Genomic DNA, 22,179 nt, shown 5'->3' on the forward strand with positions numbered 1-22,179 from the left:
TGACACTGGACTGTACCCTGTTCAACACCAACTGAAATTGCATAACTATAATGATATCGTTCACCATTGCAATTGTTTTTATAGTTGGTGTGAACTATGCCATCCACTTGATGATTTTTTAAACTATAACTAACTAACGTTCATCATTGTAAAGGTTTTTATAGTTGGCGTGAACACTTGACTTAGTGTGAATGGCACTTTAGGGTAAAATTACATTACAGTTACATTACAGTGCTGTGTACAATTACATTTATAAAGATAGAGTTGGCAATCACTTGAGCGCTTTAATTATACTAAAGACCACACCCATGTGAAGTGAGGGTTGCTCTTATCATTGTACATCATCATGATGTAAAATAGACACTATGCCTATTTGCTCTGACACTATGACGTAGAATTCTCCATTCATTGTCAATGGGAATTTAATGTTTGTGTAGGATAAAAATAGACACTAAGGCGATGTGCTCAAACAATATGACATAAACGTCTCCATTCATTGTCAATGGGAATTTTATGTTTGTGTAGAATGGAAATCTACACTATTAGCTGATCATAGGAGGGGCTAGCGCCCCTCAAAAATAATACTATGAATATACATCATCAGTGTTGGGCAGTAACAAGTTACTATAGTAATACAGTATATTACTGTAATATTATTACTTTTCCCAGTAACGAGTTGCATAACAAATTACTCTGTACATGCTGCGTTACTCGTTACAAATGAGCGTCATTTTTTTTTATATTTATGTACTCAGTGCAGCAAGTTGTTGCATGCGAAAATAGAACAGATCTACAAGCTAACAACAGAGATGCATTGTAGCTTGTAGAACAGTTATGACGTAGCATATGCGACCGATGCGCTGAGCAGTTCCACAACAGAAAGATCAGAGACAATGGTGGAACATACTGTACATGACGGAGAAATGTATAGGCCTTATTTTGAATTCTGTCAAAGATGCTAAGAATATAATGTACGTTGTAAACTTTGTGTGGGCAAAAAAACACTTTCCTCAGCGAAAAGTAAAACGTCTAACTTGTTGAAGCATATGTTTAGAGACGCACGAGAATGTTAAGCTGACTGAAAACACGAATCGCCCCCACACAGGCAAAACAACAGACTGGATTTCAATAGAGATACCACCGGCATGTTAACTGGAGACTATCTGAAGAAGCTTGTCGCTGGGTGTAGTGCACTTTAGACTAGAATCACTGTAGAGGAGATGTTACCCGGCCGTATCCACAGTTTATTCTCCAATGTCAGGCTGCCTCAAAGAGACTGTTGCTTCATTTTATTGTTTGTTGTTTATCTATACAATACATATATTACTGTCCGTTTTGAGATTATGTAGCCAGTGTGTGCAGTTCAGATTGCTTATGTTGAATTCCAAATGTGGAATATGCAGCAAAAAAAGACTGATGAGAGAATGTTAAGTAGTTTGTTTTATATCCTTGCAATTATCTGTTTGTTTGGCTGATATGTATATGCTGTTTGGAGACTTTTATTATTCCAATTCTAAAAGGAGCTGGCTAAACAGATTGTGTTATTTTGCGGGTGGAACGGATAGAAAAGTAATATAAAGTAATATGTAACTTCATTACTCTTGATTTTAAGTAATAAGTAATATAATATTATTACATTTTCTAAGGAGTAATAAGTAACATTTTACTCTCCTAAGTAATATTGCCCAACTGCCCACTGATCATCATACAACGAATAGCAAAAATAGCTGAACTACCAGTAAGACGCCCTGAGGGCGAGAAGCGGACACTTTTTTCTTTTTTGGCGTTTTCGGGCCAGGTAGGGCGTAAAATGTGTGCTAAAATTAGTAAGGCCAAGCGGGGCCTCGGCCTTGGCCTTCATTTTCGGACCTGTTGAGAACTCTTGTTTTCGCCGGCTGTCGGGCGCATCTAGAGTTTGAATGGACGGGTATCAGTCAAAAGGAAGACATCGAAGAGGAAGGACGGGTGGGGAGGATCAACATATGGAATGTCAGAACAGGTCAGCTACATATATGGAGCTCTAAGGATTTGAGGTTTGAGGTCAGATGTAGAGTTGCTAGCCGGCTCCATGCATATATGCAGACTTAGGTGATCATCCAGTCTTCTCCATGTATGGATATCCAGGGGTTTGATGAGGTCAGTGTTGTGATCTTCATATTTGGAGACGGCCATACAGTATATGGAGCGTGTCGCGAGGTGTGACACGGACTGACGGACTGACTGACTCACAGGTTTTGCAGGATTTAGTAGCTCAGCATAGAAGTTTAGAAGCTCACAATGCATGGTAATGCGACATTTTTTTCACTTATATGCCCAAAATAGGTGTATAGTAAGTACACTTGGCCTACACATTTATAAGCAGGCCAATTTCATCTCTATATAACAAGCCGATGGGGTTTGAATTGGGTCGGGCCATGAGCGGGTGTAATGCCTACCAAGGTCAACCCTGGGGTACTTGGAGATGCCAGGGCTGGTGAAGCCATGGTTTTTATCCACAGCCAAGGCCCACACTGGTCCCCAGAGCCCTGCTACTCCTCCCCGTGCCACCATCCATGGTCCCCCCTCCGGATCCGCCGGCTTAGCCAACTCAAGCGTGTAAGCACATCTCCCCACTGCTGGAGTCAGCCTCCATGGGGGTCTCTGCCACCCCCCTTGCTTGCTTTGCCACCACACAGCACACATGCAGCACACACACACACACGGCACGCTCCGCCAATTTCACTGGAAGCCAGACAGACGTTTATAGAGAAATCTCCTCCACACTGTGCACAAGAAATCAGCCACCAGTCGCACTTCCATCTTCCGATCTGCTTCTGTCACTCCGCCACCTCTCCAGCTCCCCTGTTGTATGCTGCTAATACCCCTGGAGGTTCTGTATGGGTCATGTCACAGCCCAGCCCTGTACAGCACCGAGTTTAAAACGTTTCTGTGCCCAAGGCACAGCAATGGGCGAAAAAACATTCATCATAGCATAAATAGCCAATTTACAAGCTATTTTGGAAGATTTGTGAAACGACTCAATAAAATGACATTAAATTGAATTAAAAAATCTCACCTGTGTGAATTGAGGGGTGCTCTTATCATCGTACATCATCATGGCACAAAATAGACACTATGCCTACAGTATTTGCTCAGACACAAATTCTCCATTCATTGTCAATGGAGAATTCGATATGTCTGTATGTATATTGTGTATTGTATTGGATACTTTTTATTGTATAGCCTACTATTTATGAATCTGTGCTCCATACCATGTGATCATGGTCGTGAGTTAAATAAAATGATGATGACGTAAAATTATCCATTCATTGTCTCTCAATGGGAATTTTGTGTAGGTCAGGACATGAATCTACACTAATAGCTGAATATAGGAGGGGCCAAAAAAATCAATATTAACCTATTATGACATGCCCAAAATAGGGACACCAGGTGGAAGTTAGTGTAATTTTAATTAGGATAATTGTAATGTATTCATAATGTTTTGTATAGCTTTATATATTGCAATAATAATGTGAAATTGTTACAAAATCCCAAGGCACCCCTGGACTTTCAGGACACCGTTTGGGAACCACTGCTTTAAAATATTGCGGAGGAGGAGAAGAGGAATGGGAGAGGCAGGAGATCATTGATTCTTGTCTGCTGCAGTTCAGACTTCAGAGGCAGGGAAGGTAATGCCAGGGTGGTCCCTTCCTTGTTCACAACTAATCAGGGTTTTCAGAGCAGGAGTGCTAAATGACCCTCTTAATGTCACTGGTGAGGGAAAAAAATGGGCAATCTCTCAATTTGGCAGGAACCGGTCCATGGCAGCGGAAGGCAAGGGGTTTGATAGAGTGTGGAGGTTCTAACCTTCGGGAAACCCTGTGACCTTTCCCTGTGTTCTGACGTGCTGACTCGATTGCCCTTTCGAAAATGCTAATACTGAACAGCGTGCCGTAAAACAGGTCCTCCGAGAAGGCCCCTGGCGTCTCGGAGGGAAAAGGGCGAGAGGAGAGACCACACGCTGGCCGTGTTTTGAGGGCACAAGTCAAGTCTGGGGTTTGAGGCTGGCTGTGTAATCGGAGGGTGAAAGCGTTTATATTGAGGGCCATTACATTGTCAACTTGACATGAGGGATTTCCAAGCAATGCTCCATACACACAGTAACCAATGCTGTCACTTTTGAACTACTGTACCCCCAAGTTAATTCAAATTTCCATTTTGTAGGAAGACAAAAAAAAATACACTCTTGACACAGTGACACATTTAAATGGCTGTTTTTAGACTTATAGCAGTGTAGTGAAGCTATTGAAATCACCATAAGTTGGTGGACTTTATGATCAAGTCAATGTTATTTTCCTCAAGCTAGGCAAGGAATTATTTATTTCATCTATTACCATCACCAAAGCCTTGAGCAAGGTGCACACAGCGTCTTTGTTTCTTCAGCTCAGCAAAAATACACATGAAAAGCAACTTAATTATCGGCAATTTTATTCATTCAGCAGGCAGCGGAGGTGTGCAAAAAGCGATAGAGAGCGTAATTATCTTAATGGAAGACTGAGATGTGTGCCCTTTGTAACACAAGCACCTCTTAACAGCCAAATCAATAGCACACTACGGCTGTGCCCTCGGCCCAGGAGTGGATCACCTCCATCTCCACTATCGAGTGCTGATGATCGTAATAAGCTGCTTTAGGTGCGATTCACATCACCGCAAATAATGAGACGTCCTCAATCAAGAGACAGCCATTACCTTTTTCCTCCATCTCTCTTGCTCTCCCTCTCTGTCTTTGCAAAGTTCAACATTAATGTAGCCATACAAGTGTCTCTACAGTGCTTTTTATGCTTGCATTTCTTCTTAATTTTCTCTTCTCTTCTTATCTCTCTCTCTCTCTTGCTCTTCATGTCATTATGGCTACATCTGCCGCAATTTTTCAAGACCTTAATTAACATTTGCAAACTCATCACATCATTAGCAACTCAGGCTGTCGGCCATGACCCCCCCTCCCCCGCATAAAAAACAGACAAAAAAACAACAAAATGTGATGACCATCTTTGCACATGCACTGCCGTTTGCCCTCATCAGGGCGCGGCACAGGATGACATGTTCAACCAAAATGGCCGGCATACTGGGCATATCCTCAAACACAATTGCTTGTTTGTTCGTCTTGAGAACAGATTAAAAAAAAAGAAACCTGCCCTGTATATCATGCACTGCACGAAAGGAAGTGACTAATAACCGCACGTATATGGGACTGTCAGCCGCACGTCACAGGAACATGAACAAGTAACGCTGATTGCTGGGCTCATTACTTCCCCTCTCACACCACTGGACTAGTGCTGACTAACAACACTCCTCTGAGGCATTGCACTTGGCCCTCGCACAAGTGCTTACAGCAGAGCGGTCCATGTGCCTTGCTGAAACAGCTCTCCAGGCGTCTGCTGAGCCCCCCCACCGCCCCCACAACACCCCCGTGGCTCATACTGATGTTCACAATAAAAAAAAAAAAGGCAGAGAGCTGGGGTCCTGGAGGAGAGGGGGCAGTGGAAAAGAGGATTTTAAATAGAAGCAGATTTAGCACGGTGACTTTCACACACGCGGGAGAGTTGTGTGTGTGCACGTGTGTGTGTGTGTGTGTGTGTGTGTGTGTGTGTGAGAGGGAGAGAGAGAGTGTGTGTGTGTGTGTGTGTGTGTGTGTGTGTGTGTGTGTGTGTGTGTGTGTGTGTGTGGCCGGGGGGGGGTCTTGGATTGTTGTCAATGGGGTCAATATCTGGAAGAGCTATATCTTGTGGTCGGATCAGGAGCAGAACGAAAAGTGTGAGACTTCATTACATGGGGACTGGCAGAGGGCCGGCGGCTTGAATGAGGCATTCGATCGGGCGACGGCACTCATGTAGCAACGACTGAATGCAGGTGAAAATGGCTCGTATTGCCACAGCCATTGACCACCCATTGCCTCGGTCGTTCCTTTCTCTCCAGCTCGCCCACACACATATGTACGCAGGCACACACACACATACGAGTAAGCAAGGAAGTCAGCTTCATGCCAGGCAGTGGAAGCGATTATTCAAACGGCTAATTAGGTCACTCGGCTCCTTTGGCCCTGCAGGGGAATGGTTGTGCAAGATGGTCAGACCTGACCCAGTGCCTCGGCAACGGCTTGCCGGAGCATCACTGGCTGGGATTGGGCCAAAGCCAAGGCACGGTTGACCTAAGTGTCACTTGGACTCATGATTAAAACACAGATATCCTATAGTAGGCCTTGAGGGCTTCCGGCTTTGTGACAGTGTATTCTGCCATACTCTGTTGCAGGTTTTACACGGTCCATTTGCTGATCCTCCTCTGGGCAGCTGCCCAATGGAGTGAGTTTATGTACTGATGACAAATTAATTTACAGTATTTTACTTGGAAGCTGCAGTGATTCTCATTTAAAGGGTCTGATAAAAGAAGAAGACATGCAATACGATTTTCTTTAGGACTAACGTTCTGTTTGTGAGGGTTTTGATTGGGTTTAGTTGTTCTCTATATCAGCAAATGCACTATTGAATCAAATTGATGTATTTGTTTCACAAAGATAAAGATAGACCATACTTTTGTGCTGTATGATTGGGACCTGCATGGGTCATACAGTATAGTGAGTGTGTGTGTGTGTGTGTGTGTGTGTGTGTGTGTGTGTGTGTGTGTGTGTGTGTGTGTGTGTGTGTGTGTGTGTGTGTGTGTGTGTGTGTGTGTGTGTGTGTGTGTGTGTGTGTGGGCAAAACCTCATAGGATGACGTAATATGTGCAGGATGTTATAAAATATAAAAACATTGAATTATATGACAATAGGCCATCTTTCACAGCAAAACATTTTATGGATATACAAAGCTAAAGGTATTGGTAATAACATTAATTGTGCATGTGCCAGCATGGACAGCAATGCACCACAATGGAAACTAGCCCCTGGGGCTTTTTGTGTTATCCTTGTATTATTACCTTTAACAATGCTATATGTACTGTTATAAAGTAATCAATCGAGCGATCAATCAATCAATCAACTTCATGCTGGCACTAACATGAAAAATAAATGAAACACATCCACAATCAGCGTTATAGCTAGATAGCCTATACCTCTGCTGTGTGCCAGTCCCAGGGGTAGAGACATTATAACTTGTTGCATGCCTTGCACGATATTTTAGAGACCAAGCCAATATGTGCTGCACTGACATGGTTTATGGTAATAGCCTAGCTGGCATAAATGACTGACTTTGTTCCGTGCCTGACAAGATATAAATAATCAAACCATTAGCTAGCAGTTGGAAGGATTTCGAACTCGCTGTGTCATCATCTTGCCTAATCAGCTTGTCCTCCCCTCCTCTTTTCTCACTCGAGTCCTGTATTGGCTTTTTGGGGGCCATAGTCCCAGCTGCTTTTGCTTTTTCCTCCTGAAAACAAAGCATGCAGGGAAAGGTTGCTGTCCGTGCTAGCCAGGCGCCCCTGCCCCCTGTAGAGATTGTGACATTTCTCCTTCACCCCCCTAGGGGCTTTGTTGCACACATCCCCAAATTCTCCAATTCGTCAGGAGCAATATCTTATGCTCCCGGAGAAACAGGTCACATTGCACCATTATTTCAAAGTGAACTTTCGACCTAACATTTACAGGAGGCGAAGGAATTGCTCTCGACATGAAGACGCGCCGGGCTAGACGGGGGTGTGGGATTTTCTGAGGAAGGTTCATGGATGGAAGGACGCAGGGAAGGATGGATGGAGCCCTGTAGTGATGATTACCACCGACAATACATATAGAGGAAGCTCCATACACTGCATGGACCACGCTCAGATGGACTGACGAGACTGAAACATTCAGATCTATGCATGGCGCCACATTAATCGGAATATTCCAGGTGCTCGTAAAATACCACTCTCACCGACTGACAGTGGATATTGTGTGCCAATAATGACTCAGAGCCAGTGATGGAGGCAAAAGGAAGGCCAGGATACTGAACGGGGGGGGTTCACCCCCACCCCCAAGGCAGTGATAGCAATGACTAACATTGCATTTGACTCTGATTCACTCTGCCAGTCACTGCTCTCTGCCAGCCCGAGCTCTCCCTCCATAGCTTCTCATTAGTGCCGGAGAGAGGCAAAGTGATGAGACACAAAGTGAAACTTTGCAGCTCAGGCTGTGCCATTAAAGGCGACAAAGTGACAATGTGAGGAACAATAAAGCCTGATTTATACTTTGTTGCATGCCGGTGTCCTGCACCCAAAATATCCGATCTTCAGGCTCACAATGCATTGCATTGTGACACCTTGTGCAGCTCTCTGAAGATGCTACCCCTGACAACAAAATACAGAACACAGACTGATCCTTGACAAGTTACCTATATTTATCAACACAGAAATGACAGTAGGGGTGGGTTGAGGGTCTCTAGAGGAATAAGAGGTAGATAATCAGTAGGATGGCTAGATAGATTGATGGATAGCGGTCGGAGGGGGGGGGGGGGGGGGGAGAAAGCAAATCTCTATGAATACATTGAGCACCTTACTTAATTGCTTCCCTAATCGATTGTTGTCCCCTGGTCTGGTCAGTTGAGACTGCTGATGTGAGGCAGGCTATCGACTCTCTTGTTGTTTGGACATTTGCTTTGTCGTGCATAAACAATCCTCGGAGGCTCTATAAGAAGAGAAAAAAAGTGGGAGAACAAAAACAAACAAACTAAAAAGGCTGCATGCTGTATAACTAGATGGACATACTCTGCAGTTAACATTAACATTGTCTCCTTTCTTCAGGATGACTTGCATCATTGCAATTTTTCCAGAATGCTGCATTTGCTTGCAGCATGCTGCTGTATCAGGCTTGTCAATACATGTTCACACTTGTACTTGTCAAGCGGTTGTTATATATGGCTTGTGTAAGCATTTTGAATGCCCACTGTCCCTGGTGCTGTACATTGTCCAATTTCCCAAAGAACGGCTCCAATGAGCTAGATGTTTCACAATGAACAAGAGTGAGGTTATCAGTTGTTTATATTGATTTATTGTCAATCTCTGGAAGAGTTTTCCTCCACTTTATTCGCTCACAGTCACAGATGCTAGCACATCATTTATCATCATCTATCTATCTATCTATCTATCTATCTATCTATCTATCTATCTATCTATCTATCTATCTATCTATCTATCTATGTAACATATCAAGTTTATACTGTATGCACCTAGCTAGTTATCTACAATAATATTTCTGTCTATTTATCTACAGGACTTTGGAGATGATGCTGGGCGATGCTGCTGCGGTAGTCTAGCTGGGATGTAATGAAGGCATTCATCGGTCGGCAGTAGAAAATGTCAGAGAGGGCCAGAAACGGGCAAATGTTCCTACGGTAGAAGAAGTCTGTTTTGGTGATGTGTTTGGAGGTGGGACGTGGGTGGAGGTTGTGACAATAGAGCAGTGACTTTTCAGCAAGAAAACTCTCAGAGGCAAATATTGGACTTTTTGACAACTTTAGTTATTAATCACTTTGCCGGTTTAGATTATATGAAGATGAAAGTGGAAGTGAAAAATCTGAGTACTTATATAGTACTAGGCCTACTACTGCAGCACACGTACATGCACACACGCATGCACGCTTGCATGCCGCATGCACGCACACCCGCACGCACACACAAACCCGGACACTATTTTTCCCCATGTAGTTCAAGCTAATAATTCCTCCCTTCCCATCGTTTTGTCTGCTCATCAGACACATGCTGCTGTGCCGTCCCTTGTTTTCACTTTCCTCTCCTCAATATTTCATGCCGTTGAAAGTGCATCTATTCTCAGCGTTCCTTCATGCCTTACCAGCTCCCGGCTGTCAAAACATAATTTTCTATCATTCCCCATCTCGCCGACTCCTAAACCCCCTCTGGGTCTCTCAATCTTCCCTGTAGGGGCCGTCAAGTGCATTGAGGTGACCCCTTTGGTGCACTGGTTTGTGTCGAGTGGCCTTTGTTTAACCTTGCGATCACTCATCCTACTGTAATTTCAGGAACCCCTTGTTCTATATTTTCTGTTTGGATTTACTGGGTAGTATTGTGAATCTGTCCTATCCATGTTTGGCCTCCATCATTCCGAGCAAATTGCTGTTTTCTCAGCAATTTCAAGTGTACAGGAGGGGAAATAAACTGGTCGGAATAACGTGTTCCTTCCACGCGCTACGTCCGGCCGGGGAAATTCCCCCCTGTCAGGTGAAAAGAAGCAGCTTGCATAGAACGAGGAATGAGGTCAGTCCGCTGCCCCCCCCAGGTTGGCAGAGGAAGTGTAGCGCCCAGGATTACATTAGATATTTGGCACTGGGTGAAAAAACTGGGTTGCAAAAATCGTGGGATAAATACGGCATGGCTCCAATGTGGATCTCACCCTTGATTTAACCAGCTTGAGACGAAGTATAAAACAAATGTAAAAATAAATTAATGTAGGAATTTCCGTGGACTATACTGGCAGCATGCATACAAGGTTTCGTGCTCATAGGTCTAGCGGTGTGCAAGATTACACACACGCACGCACGCACGCATACACAGAGTCACAAATAAAAAGACTCATAGCACCTTAAAGAGACACACAGTAATAATGCATTCTTAACCCACAATCACTGTTACCTTATTTCAGTTTTTTAACCTCTAAGCACAATCACGTTTCTTACAGTCATTTCTCATGCAACAATCAGTTACTGTATAAATAAACACACTGACAAATTGTTTATTTAACAGCAATATATTTCACGCCCAACCTCTCTTGAAACCCCATGCTCTTACAGACATTTGCGATGCCATTTTCCATTTGACATAAACAACACTGACTGTGTCCTCCCCCCCCCCCCCCCCCCCCAAAGACCACCACCACTCAAACCCTCTGTTTCTTAACAACTAATTTCCCTCCGAAGCCCCAACCCTCATCCAGGCGTCTATTTTCCCCAGGCACAACCTCTTTCATCATGGTTTGCGACGCCACAGAACATTGTTCTTGATGATTGCTTGGCAGATGCCATTATCCAGGGCTTATATCCTCACAATCACATTAGCCATTTGCACAGCTTGGGTACTTAGCGGAGCGAGGCAGGTTAAACGCTGCATGCAAAAGGGGGACAAAGCGACGGAGGGGCGAGGGCCGTGAGGCCCACCTGGAGTTCAGGCGGCAGTGGTGGCATCATCCTCAGCACCACGCTTTTAAAATGTGCCCTTTTCCCTTCCATTTCCCCCCCTTCCATAACCATTGCGTTTCTGTGTTACATTAACACTTTGGGTAATACTATCTCTCTCTCTCTCTCTCTCTCTCTCTCTCTCTCATTCTTAATTACATCCCTCCCTTTCTCAGTTCTTTTGTTTATTTTTGGTTGCTTGTGTCCGACTCCTCTTTAACCTGTTTGTTGCTCCGATCCCGTTTCTTCTCCTGTGAAAGCCATGTCTCCCAAGCCCCCTAACTCCCTATACAGGTATACCTATCCGTCGCTCTTCCCTTTCATCTCTCTTGTTTGGAGCACACTCAGCACACACAGCGGGGTTGAGTAAAATGAAAGAATGCAGATTCATGCCGTGCAGTGGGTGCACTGCTGGACAGTAATGAGAACTGTCTGTATAGACGAATCCAGGAACGGGTCTCATGGTCGCAGCTTACGTATTTCCTGTAGGCGGACTCGACGTAGCTGCGGGGTTTAAACCCTCACCAGGCGCACCTCTTCTACTACAGTGAACGGCAGAGTGACTGATGTTTGAGTCTGCCTCAAACGTTACTCTTTTACCTGCTTTTTACTAACACTAACATTACAAAGATGCCCAGAACATCGAGATGAACCTGTGTAGTTTATGGCTGCTCCAACAGTAGTGGCAACACAAAAAATAAAAAGAACGGAATGTCAAAATATCCACCGCAGTGGCTGAGACCAGAGTCATAGAGTAATGGTTGAGACAAAGCAGTGAAAGATACATAACGTCAGTCTTACCCAAGGCTGCTGTACTTTATACCTCATACTTTAAATGCTTAGTATGAGGTATAAAATACAGCAGCCTTGTATTCATAAAACAGAAAGATTGGGTATTGGGTAAGACTGACGTTATGTATCTTTCAGGACCTTTCACTGCTTCGTCTCAACCATTACTCAATGGCTCTGGTCTCAGCTACCGCGGTGGCTATTTTGATGTTTTATGTTGCCACTACTGTTGGAGCTGCCATAAACTACACAGGTTCATCTCGATGTTCTGGGCATCTTTGTAATGTTAGTGTTAGTAAAAAGCATGTAAAAGAGTAACGTTTGAGCAGACTAACATCAGTCACTCTGCTGTTCATTATAATAGAAGAGGTGCGCCTGGTGAGGGTTTAAACCCCGCAGCTACGTCGAGTCCGCCTACAGGAAATACGTAAGCTGTGACCATGAGATCCGTTCCTGGATTCGTCTATAGTAAAACAAATACAAAATCACACTTGTGTGAAGTGAGGGGCGCTCCTATCATCATACATCATCACATTCCGGCCAACCACTTTTCTGTCCTCACTTTTTATCCTCATATTCCGTGCTCAGCCAATCAGATCATAATTATAGCTATGGGCTGCACACAAACACACAAAGCTGGGCATAGGAGGGTCTATCTGTGATTGTATTACTAATTTACTAGTAGTACTTTGAATTTAGAGTAGGGTTCTTCAGCATTTTTTAGGCCACGGATCCCTCAGCTGAGAGAGATGAAGCAGGGACCCCCGCCCCACCACACATTGTATAAAACTGTGTTGCAGATTAAACTTTTTATTAGATTTCAGATAGCTTCATAGACTTGTTAAACAACAATGTTCAATTCATGTTAATGTGTATTTTTCCAGACATTTAACCACTTAAACTTAGACTTAATAAACTTGACCTTTCACTGCCATCCACACAAAACTTATTTTGATTAATATTTGACAAATGGCTTGTATGTAGGTCTTCTATTTTGGGCTAATGTTTGGCTTATGCTAGAGAAGTGGTTAATGTAAAAACAAAAAAACGTTATCACACAATGATTTGCAAGCCTCCCTGTAATGACTGAGGATCCCCCAGGGGTCCCGGACTCCCTGATGAAAGCCCTTATTTTAGAGGTCACCAGATATCAGTAGATGGAGATCTCTGATTGTCTGGCAGACTAGAAAGGTTGAGGTGATCGTGTATGTATGCCTTAGCACCTGTGTTTGGGGGAGGGGATAGGGCAGTTATATATACCATAGCACTTCTTTTTCTACAAGTAGATGTTTTATTTGTCCACCAGTTGCAGATGGATGTGTCTGCAAAGCTTCCGCTGCAGTTATTATCAAGATACTTTATATTCAAAGTTTGACATTTGCATAAATTAACCAATTAATCAAATGCAACGCTGTTTACTGACATAATGAGTGGACTGTAAACTCAATCAAGGAAGCAGAGCTTGTTTAAATTCATTATGGCACCCGTCGATTGTGGGAAGACAGGTGTGTGTATGTGCGTGAGTGCGTGCGTGCGTGCGTGGTGTGTGGGTGGGTGGGATTGTCGAACAAAGAAAACAAGTGGAAGAATGCAGAAATCACACAGAGGGCAAAAAACTGTGCATTTTTCCAAGAGAATATTGCTTTCTGTGGAAATGAAGTCTGTAATCAATATCTACCCAAAGAGGATGTATTAAAGCGTTGAGTCTGACTGATGATAATGAATTATCTGAATAATCAATGTGCCCATACAGCCACTGTTCATGAATTAATCACCATGCCCTGCTTGACTCAAGGTAACAAGCAGGCAAGCCACTACTACTGTTATTACACGATGAAATCCTCAGTGTTCATTGAACTCTGAGTGTATACAAAGGGCTCCGTTTGGCTCCATTATGCACACTCTCAAGAGTTAAATGAACACTGAGGATTGTACAGTGTACTCTGTACTGTCTAACCAATGCCTTTATGCCTGTAGCAGAATGCAAGGGCAGAAGCAGCAGCACGAGCTGCAATATGCAGCCGGCATACATAAATAAAGCAGAGCATGGGATCAAGTTGAAAAAAATATATGCGCTCAATAACTTATGGAATCAAAAATTCACCTGGGATGCTTCTCTGGGTTACATGCTCTAAAAGAGCCTGCGCGTATACACACATGCAAATGCACACACACATACTATGCATACAGTATATATGCACACACACACACACACACACATGCACACATGCACACAAACGCACATGGCGAGCACGCACTCACGCGCACACACACACACACACACACACACACACACACACACACACACACACACACACACAGCACCTCATAAATATGCATTTGTCCCTGTGCAACTTCTCACGGGGTCCAGGAAACATATTAAATGTCAATCTCAATATTTTCATCTCACTCTCATTGGCCCTGGGTAGTGGAGTTTATACAAGAGCGAGATAGGGAGAGAGAGGAGACTTTGAGGAGAAATGCAGGAATAAGTGTTTTATATATGGCACACTTTCCTCTTGAGTGCAAGGCGACAAAAGGATGACAAATGTTAGCTTGGACTGAAGTGAGTGATCTGACCGAGCTGCACAGGCACAGACTGGGAGAGGGAGAGAGAGGGAGAGAGGGAGAGAGAGAGAGAGAGAGAGAGAGAGAGAGAGAGAGAGAGAGAGAGAGAGAGAGGGGGGGGGGGGGGGATAGAGGTAGGAGGGGAGTTGGGAAAAAAGTGTTTTCTCTCTCTGGTTCATCCTTGCTCCCTTACTCCAGTCCAGTCACCACGGCAACATGCCTGCAGGGCACTCAAGAGAGGCGTCATCACTGACAAAAACAACAGAGAGAGGGAGTGTGAGTGCGAGCAAATGATAGCAAAATATGTGTATGAGTGTGTGTGTGTGTGTGTGTGTGTGTGTGTGTGTGTGTGTGTGTGTGTGTGTGTGTGTGTGTGTGCTCATGCTTGCATTATTTTGTGAGGACTGCAAGTAACGGTATAGGGCTATAGTAGAATTTCAAAAATCACCCTCCTAAATTGTTGATGTCCTGCGCACAAGAGTAATATAAACGTGTGTGTGTGTGTGTGGTGCGCATGACTTATTGCGGTGAGAATGCGTTGGTGTGTGCACACTGTGCATGTGTGTGTTTGTGTGTGTGTGCCTGTGTGTGTGCAACTCTGACTGCGACCCATTACTTTTATAAATGTGTGTGTGTGCGCGTGCGAGAGTGCGTGTGTGTCAGTGTGTGTGTGTGTGTATTTGTGTGTGTGTGTGTGTGCTTGTGTGTGCTTGTGCGTGCGTGCGTGTGTGTGCGTGTGTGTGTGTGTGTGAGGGGAGAAGGTGCATGTTTAACAGACAGAAAGAGTAGTTATCCTTTCCAAAACAGTCTCCATTTGACCTTCAGGGATATAGAGAAGAAGTGTAATGAATGTCCATATCACTGGAGATGATTCAGATAAATTTTCAGATTGCTCGCTCAGGTTCATGTGAATTGCTTTCATACAGTACCTCGTTTATGGGTATGAATATCACCGATATCCCTGGAAAAAAGCACACTATTATGAGATATGAAATTGGCAGAGCTAATCAAACTGCAGCTAATGCTTAATATTTGGGAATTAAGACAGCCATTAGGGCTACTGCTAGGCTAGATAGAGTGGTTAAACCTCTGGCTAAATTAAACAGGTTAATTAAAGTCTCGGATTTTCATAAACTCCCCACTGTATCTGTCACTTATTTTGTGTTTGTGCACGCACACACACACACACACACACACACACACACACACACACACACACACACACACACACACACACACACACACACACACACACACACACACACACACACACACACACACACACACACACACACACACACACACGAATGCGCTAATATACACGCACACAAAAGAGGAGAGAGAGAGACAGAGACAGAGACAGAGAAGGAGAGAGAGATGCCATACATAGGCTACACTGGAGGGGGCGGTGCTGCCGGGTAGATGGACACTGGACAGGAGTCTAGAGCGCATCTTGGATTTGTAGCGCCCGGGTGTGCGGCGCTGTGGATGCTTTTGTATTGTGACGGGGCGGCAGGCAGGTAGACAAACCTTGACAATTCAACGGGGAGCCTCTGCGATTTGGAGAACAGTTGTTTTAGACCAGTCTGAAATTGTTTGACTTTAGAATTGTCATTTCTAACGTGCATGGTTTCTCTACTGCTGTTTGAAAGAAAGGGTTACAGTATTTCCAGATTAGTGCGCAGTCGGGTAAAAAAAGAGAGAAGAAAATTACAGAAAAGAAAGAAGTAAAATTAGACCTGGCAGCTGGGAAGATATCGTGACTGAAATGGGTCTCGTCGCGATGGGATTTGAGTTGAGGAACACGTAGCCGAAGTGACCGAGCCAAGTCGCATTCATCCACACCGAAGGTTTTAGTGGAAACTTGAAAGGCGTCTTACTCTTGACCGCTGGGATGTTGTGAGTGACTGGTTGTTTGGGACAGAGGGACCGTGTTGGAAGGCAGAAGACCGACAGGAGAACATCAACAGAGGGATTATGGCTCTCACAACGTTTTCTCTCAGTCTCATAACGCTCGCGCTCACTAACTTGCACCTGTCGAGAGCCAATGACCGCCATGCAGTGTACTGGAACAGCTCCAATCTACAGTAAGTGCATTTTATGTGGTCCGAATTGTTCTTTACTAATGGGAGACGATTGACCACGCAGCTGTGCAGATTAGATTGAGTGTTGCCTTAATTATAGCATATAAAACAACGCAAAAACATTACAGACATGCCATACTAATGAGTAGCCCAGTAAATCAAAATAGTAGTATTTCTTATTCTATAGTTGTAAGTAACACACGTCTTTTTTTTTTTGCACCTGACATTTATTGTGAGTTTGTGACATTTTAAACATGCGGTCTAGGTTATTGGAATCACCTGTCTCTGAGTGGGGACTGCATGCTTCTGCAATCAGCTGTTTTTTAGTGTATGAATATTGATCTACTTCTATACAGAGTACAGACATGATGGATATACTGTACACTACTACACTTCTTTTGATCCCATTTTCCCTCATCCTTCAATTATACTATCCTGTGTACCCCCCCCCCCCCCCACACACACACACACACCCTCACTCCATTACTTAGCCCCACAAGCAGAACCCAATGGTAGGCCTACTGAAGTTTCTGACATTTTTTAGACCCAGTTACCATGGGGTCCTATTCCACCTCTACCCTGCCACCAGGTACGCGAACATAAATAAACATAAATACGTCGGATACGTTGTTTCTGCGCCGTTTGAGGGCTTCTGTTCGTTTGAGTTATTCTGAATGTGTGAACTATAAATACCGCTGCGAATTCTCCTGTGCCGCGGAAGCCTGTTTGACCGATTTGGTCGCTTTGATTCTTCTCTTCCTACCTTGTTTATTGACACCTCATTGTACCGCCTATCTGGCTAGCTAGTGGCTATAGCTATGACAGAGCAGATCAGAGGTAGGAACGTAGCCTCGCACAAGCCAACCGCACAGCGGGAGGCGGTATAATAAACAGTAAATAAACAAGGAAGGAAGAGAGGAATCAAAGCTTCCAAATCGGTCAAACATAGATTAAAAATACTTAACGGCTTCCGTGGCACAGGAGAATTCGCAGCGGTGTACGTTGGAAACTAGAGTTCACACATTCAGAAGCCCTCAAACGAACAGAAGCCCTCAAACAGCGCAGAAACCACATTACCGAAGGTATTTATGTCACCGCACAGGGACCCTACGGGTCAGCCCGGTTCGGTTCGGATTGGGCTGACCCAGGGGGTTCCAAGAGGGGCTATCCATTACCACACCCCACATACATAATGCACACACTCCCTTAAAGCCTGTGTGTGCAATGCATGCTGCTTGAGGGACAGGCTAACCAATTACTACACAAAAATTCACAAATGTAGACACAAATGACTACTAGACAGTAGACACACTTCATTTAAATAGGCCTAGGTGTAAAATGGATGGACATTAATTGGCCTGCATATGTCTCTCACTCAATTTCTCACACACACACACACACACACACACACACACACACACACACACACACACACACACACACACACACACACACACACACACACACGTTTTCTCTTATCCCCTTGAGTTTAAATTCCTCCCCCCCCTGGTGTATAAGGCACAGTTGCTTACCACAGGTAAGCTACCCATAGAGACCCTCATATCTCTCCACCTGTGCTCTGTGAAGGCAACAGAGATTGATGTGAATCCTGCCGCCTTTGTCTTCTCATTAGCCAACAGTGAATCCATCTTTCTGACTTTCTCACAATCTTTTATCTCCACACACACACACACACACACACACACACACACACACACACACACACACACACACACACACACACACACACACTCCTCCACCCCCCCACCCTGATTCTGCTCTGCGTTCCTTCTGTCCATTTGTATTCACCTCAGACACTGGTCTCTCCTATTGCCTCTTTCTATCTCACACTCAGTCGGTTATTTTCTTCCCTGCTCGTATTTTTCCACCGTGTCTCACCGCGGCCAACCGGCCCACCTCAATTGCCTGCTCCCCACATTGAATTACCCCCTCCCATCTGCCCCAACCAGGAGCGCTGCACACGTTATGCAAGGTTACAAACTGAACAAAGCGAGCCATCTGAATGCTGTTGGGGTATTCAAGGCTATACGTGGTTACAGGTATATTCTCGTATCAACCAAATTACATTGGAAATAGGATCGTAGGGTCATAGTGTACCAGTGTAATCTCCCCTGAGCAATATACCCATCTTCCTGACTGCCTGCTGCTATCTGAATGCATGTGAATGCGGGACGATTCGCATAATTGAAGGTTCCCTCTGTCAAAGCGTAAGTAGACTGTAGGAGTGTGACAGACGGGCACAGTGTTGCTGCCGAGCTATCACTCCCTCCTTTCGTGTTGAAGGGAAGGAACACAACACGAGTGGCAGTCTGATTCACAGCCATCTCCGGTTTTGCCACAAGTTAAGATAGCAATAGTCCTATTTTGTGTGTGTGTGTGTGTGTGTGTGTGTGTGTGTGTGTGTGTGTGTGTGTGTGTGTGTGTGTGTGTGTGTGTGTGTGTGTGTGTGTGTGTGTGTGTGTGTGTGTGTGTGTGTGTGTGTGTGTGTGTGTGTGTGTGTGTGCGTGCGTGCGTGTGTGTGTCATGCGACGTGCCCCCCTACAGTATGTGTGTGCAAAACCTCTGAGAGATAAGAATCTGTAAAATAATGCAAAAATTGACCCAGTTTGCAGGTAGCAGACAAATCCTCAGAGGATGTGGCAGGAATACTGATAGGCCATCAAGCTCTAAAAAGCCTTAGGCTTCAGGCCACTTCAACACCACTGTGTCCACATGCTTAGAGAGTCCAGCTGAAGGCCCCACTTATTCAAGTCTGTTTCCGGTGCAGGATAGAAACAAGCTCAGTGTGAACAGAGGGGAATCAAGGCAGAGGAAGAGAGCCAGGGACTGGGGGCCCTTCAGGGCTTGATGCTGGTTGAGACCTTAATGTCCTACCCTCGAGTGAAGCATTCAGCACTGGCTGTCATGGCACAGCTGCAAGAAATGGAGTGAATTTGGAATCTGTGCTGTTTGCGCCACCGAACCAATTCCAGAATCATCTCACTTTGCTGGAAGTCAAAAAGGAGGGCCGTCGTGCGGTTCACATTCAGAACTATTGTGTTGTTTTTTATCCCTTGAGAGTTGTGCAAGTCTCATCGTGTGATCGGCTCATTTGAAATGTGATGCCTCCATTATCGTAACAGGAAGCAACGGTGTGGAGTTCCTTGATTACCGCCGGAGTCCATCACGACCACAGCAGCCCCCCATCCTCCATTAGAAAGTGTTGCTCTCGGCCTGGGCTCTCAGCAGTGTGCTGGCCAACTCGTTACTGCTAATGGCTGACTGAGGCGAGAGAGAGAGAGAGAGAGAGAGAGAGAGAGAGAGAGAGAGAGAGAGAGAGAGAGAGAGAGAGAGAGAGAGAGAGAGAGAGAGAGAGAGAGAGAGAGAGAGCGAGAGAGAGAGAGAGAAAAAAAAAGAAAACACACGCAGGCCATTAAATCATCTCGCATCTGAGGCCATCTGCCAATTAGAGAGGGGAGATGTGGAACATCTTGAGGAGCACACAGGGAGCCGTGGTGCTGCACTGCGGTGCTAGGCATTCCGTTCGCCGGCGGCAGCCCACGCTCCTGCCAGCCTTCCTCCCATCAGGTACTGGCCCCATTGGTGACACAGAGCAGCATCCCCATAATTGTGCACCTCATGTCAGCATGATGAAAAACAGCAGTGTATAGCTTTGACTCGCTCGCACGGTTCCCTCCCTTTAGTCACAGTTTTTATTTTATTTCTTTGCTAGGGTTTGTGTCTTAGCAGGACAATGAAGTGTGAATAGGGTACCAGCCTATGTACACACATGCTTGGGCAGAAGTAGGGAACTGTGTGGAAATGCTCCACACACCTTTGTGTGTGGTCAATCCCTCCATTTATAAATGAGATAAAAATCGTCTTTTCCACCCTCCCTGCCTGACCCTGAGTGAGTCATTGCCCTGTGTGCTTGTGTGCTGTGTGTGTGACCCTGATTTGAGACCTGAAATTGTATCTGTCAGGCTGCTGAAGCAAATGAAGAAAAAACAACATACCCCTTCCCTCCCTCATCCCTGGCACAGTGTATATCCGGTGTTACAAAATAAATTATCACCTTGACAAATGGCTTTCACAAGAGTTGGTGTGGAGATGGTGCAGAGGCTGTGTGATCAATGTGGAGTCGGTGTGCCGTCTTACTCAAGCGGATCATTAACCAAGGGGTCTGTCTGCGTGGGCATGTGGAGAAAGCAGCGAGACTCTGAGGTGGTTGCCTGTGGGGGGGCGTGAGGCTGGCCCTGGCACCCCACAGGGGGAGAGTTTGGAGATTCCGTTTCCACGAGAGGAACTTTTCCCCGAGAAGTGATGAGAAGGAAAGGTGAAAGTGAAAGACTGACGGGGGGAGAATGAGAGAGAGAGGTTGATGGATAGAGAGGAGTGAGAGGATAGAATGCGGAGGGGGTGGAAAGAGTGAAAAAATATTATTGAGAGGAAAGGGTGGGTGTAATGGAGACAAGGCAGTGGAATGATGGAGAGCAGAGAGGCAGAAAGTTAAGAAGTCTTTTAGGGAGGACATGAAGAAGGAAAGATTGATTGAGATGGCCAGAAGTCAGGACGGATGCGGTGGGGTTGGCGGAGGGGCGGTGGTGGTACAGTAGGTGTCAAGATGGGGGAGAAGAGACTGCAGAATTTGCCCTATGTGGAAGTTTCGCTTGTTTAGTATAATATGCAGCAGGGGCTGTTTTTTTGTTTCGTCTATGATACCCAATGGGAGTGGATCCACACTAATCACTAATGTGGACACAGGCAGGGTCATCCATGTGGTGTGGACCAGTGCCCCCCCCCCCCGACACACACACACACACACACACACACACACACACACACACACACACACACACACACACACACAGAGGTGGCGTTTGGGGAAAGAGACAAGCGGATTTGCTTGCTGATTACATGCAAGGCTGTCTGGCCGTAGCTCACTAGCTCTGAGCCGTCTCGGCAATTTTGCATACAAATGCAACTTATTCAGTGGCATTCAATTTGTTCTTTTCCGCATCCATTGTAGCACACAAGCGGCTCAAACAGCATTATACAGCTCGTAATTTTTTCCTTTTTTACCCCTTTCTTTCCCCTATTTTTCCCGACTGCCGTTGTGCTGAATGGGAATCTATGAATAACACTGATTGGAAGTGCTGAATGACTCTTGAGATACATTTGAATGAAGCTTTCTTTCTTGATGAAGTTGAATTGTGTTATTTAATTGTGAATGCTTTATTTCCACATGGCATAAGCTTCCAAAGGCTTGCTTGGACAGAGCAGTTAATGGTCAGAGCGGTTAAAGGGTGGGAAGCAGGGAAATTTACTTTTAAAAATAATATAAAAAAAACCCTTAAGGATGTCTAGTTAAAAAAACGATTTAGAAAAATTTCACCATGTCGATGACGTCAGAAATATTATGTGAACACATCTCCGCTTTCATTGCTATGGACAATGTTCAGGTCAAGATTCATTGACATTTTTATTCACAGAATGGGTACTACGGTTAGAAGGTACAGGTCAATACAAAAACTGCTCTGAGGTTAAAACCAGAAAAAGCTCTAAGACTACATCAAGGTTCTCCGTTTTCAATTCATCAGGAAAGC

At 44.8% G+C, this 22,179-nt stretch overlaps 1 protein-coding gene across 2 annotated transcripts in view; it reads left to right on the top strand.

Annotated features, from left to right (window-relative positions):
* Positions 1–16,124: 16,124 nt before the first annotated feature.
* efna3a (ephrin-A3a) overlaps positions 16,125–22,179 on the top strand; it is a 119,481-nt gene continuing 113,426 nt past the window's right edge. For both annotated transcript variants that reach the window (XM_083765159.1, XM_083765158.1), the window contains exon 1: positions 16,125–16,576. In XM_083765159.1, the coding sequence (XP_083621285.1) occupies positions 16,467–16,576 (110 nt within the window). In that variant the 5' untranslated portion in view covers positions 16,125–16,466. The remainder of the gene's footprint in view (positions 16,577–22,179) is intronic.

This window comes from Protomyctophum parallelum (assembly GCF_964188405.1).
Source record: "Protomyctophum parallelum genome assembly, chromosome: 1".
NCBI classification, from domain to species: Eukaryota; Metazoa; Chordata; class Actinopteri; order Myctophiformes; family Myctophidae; genus Protomyctophum; species Protomyctophum parallelum.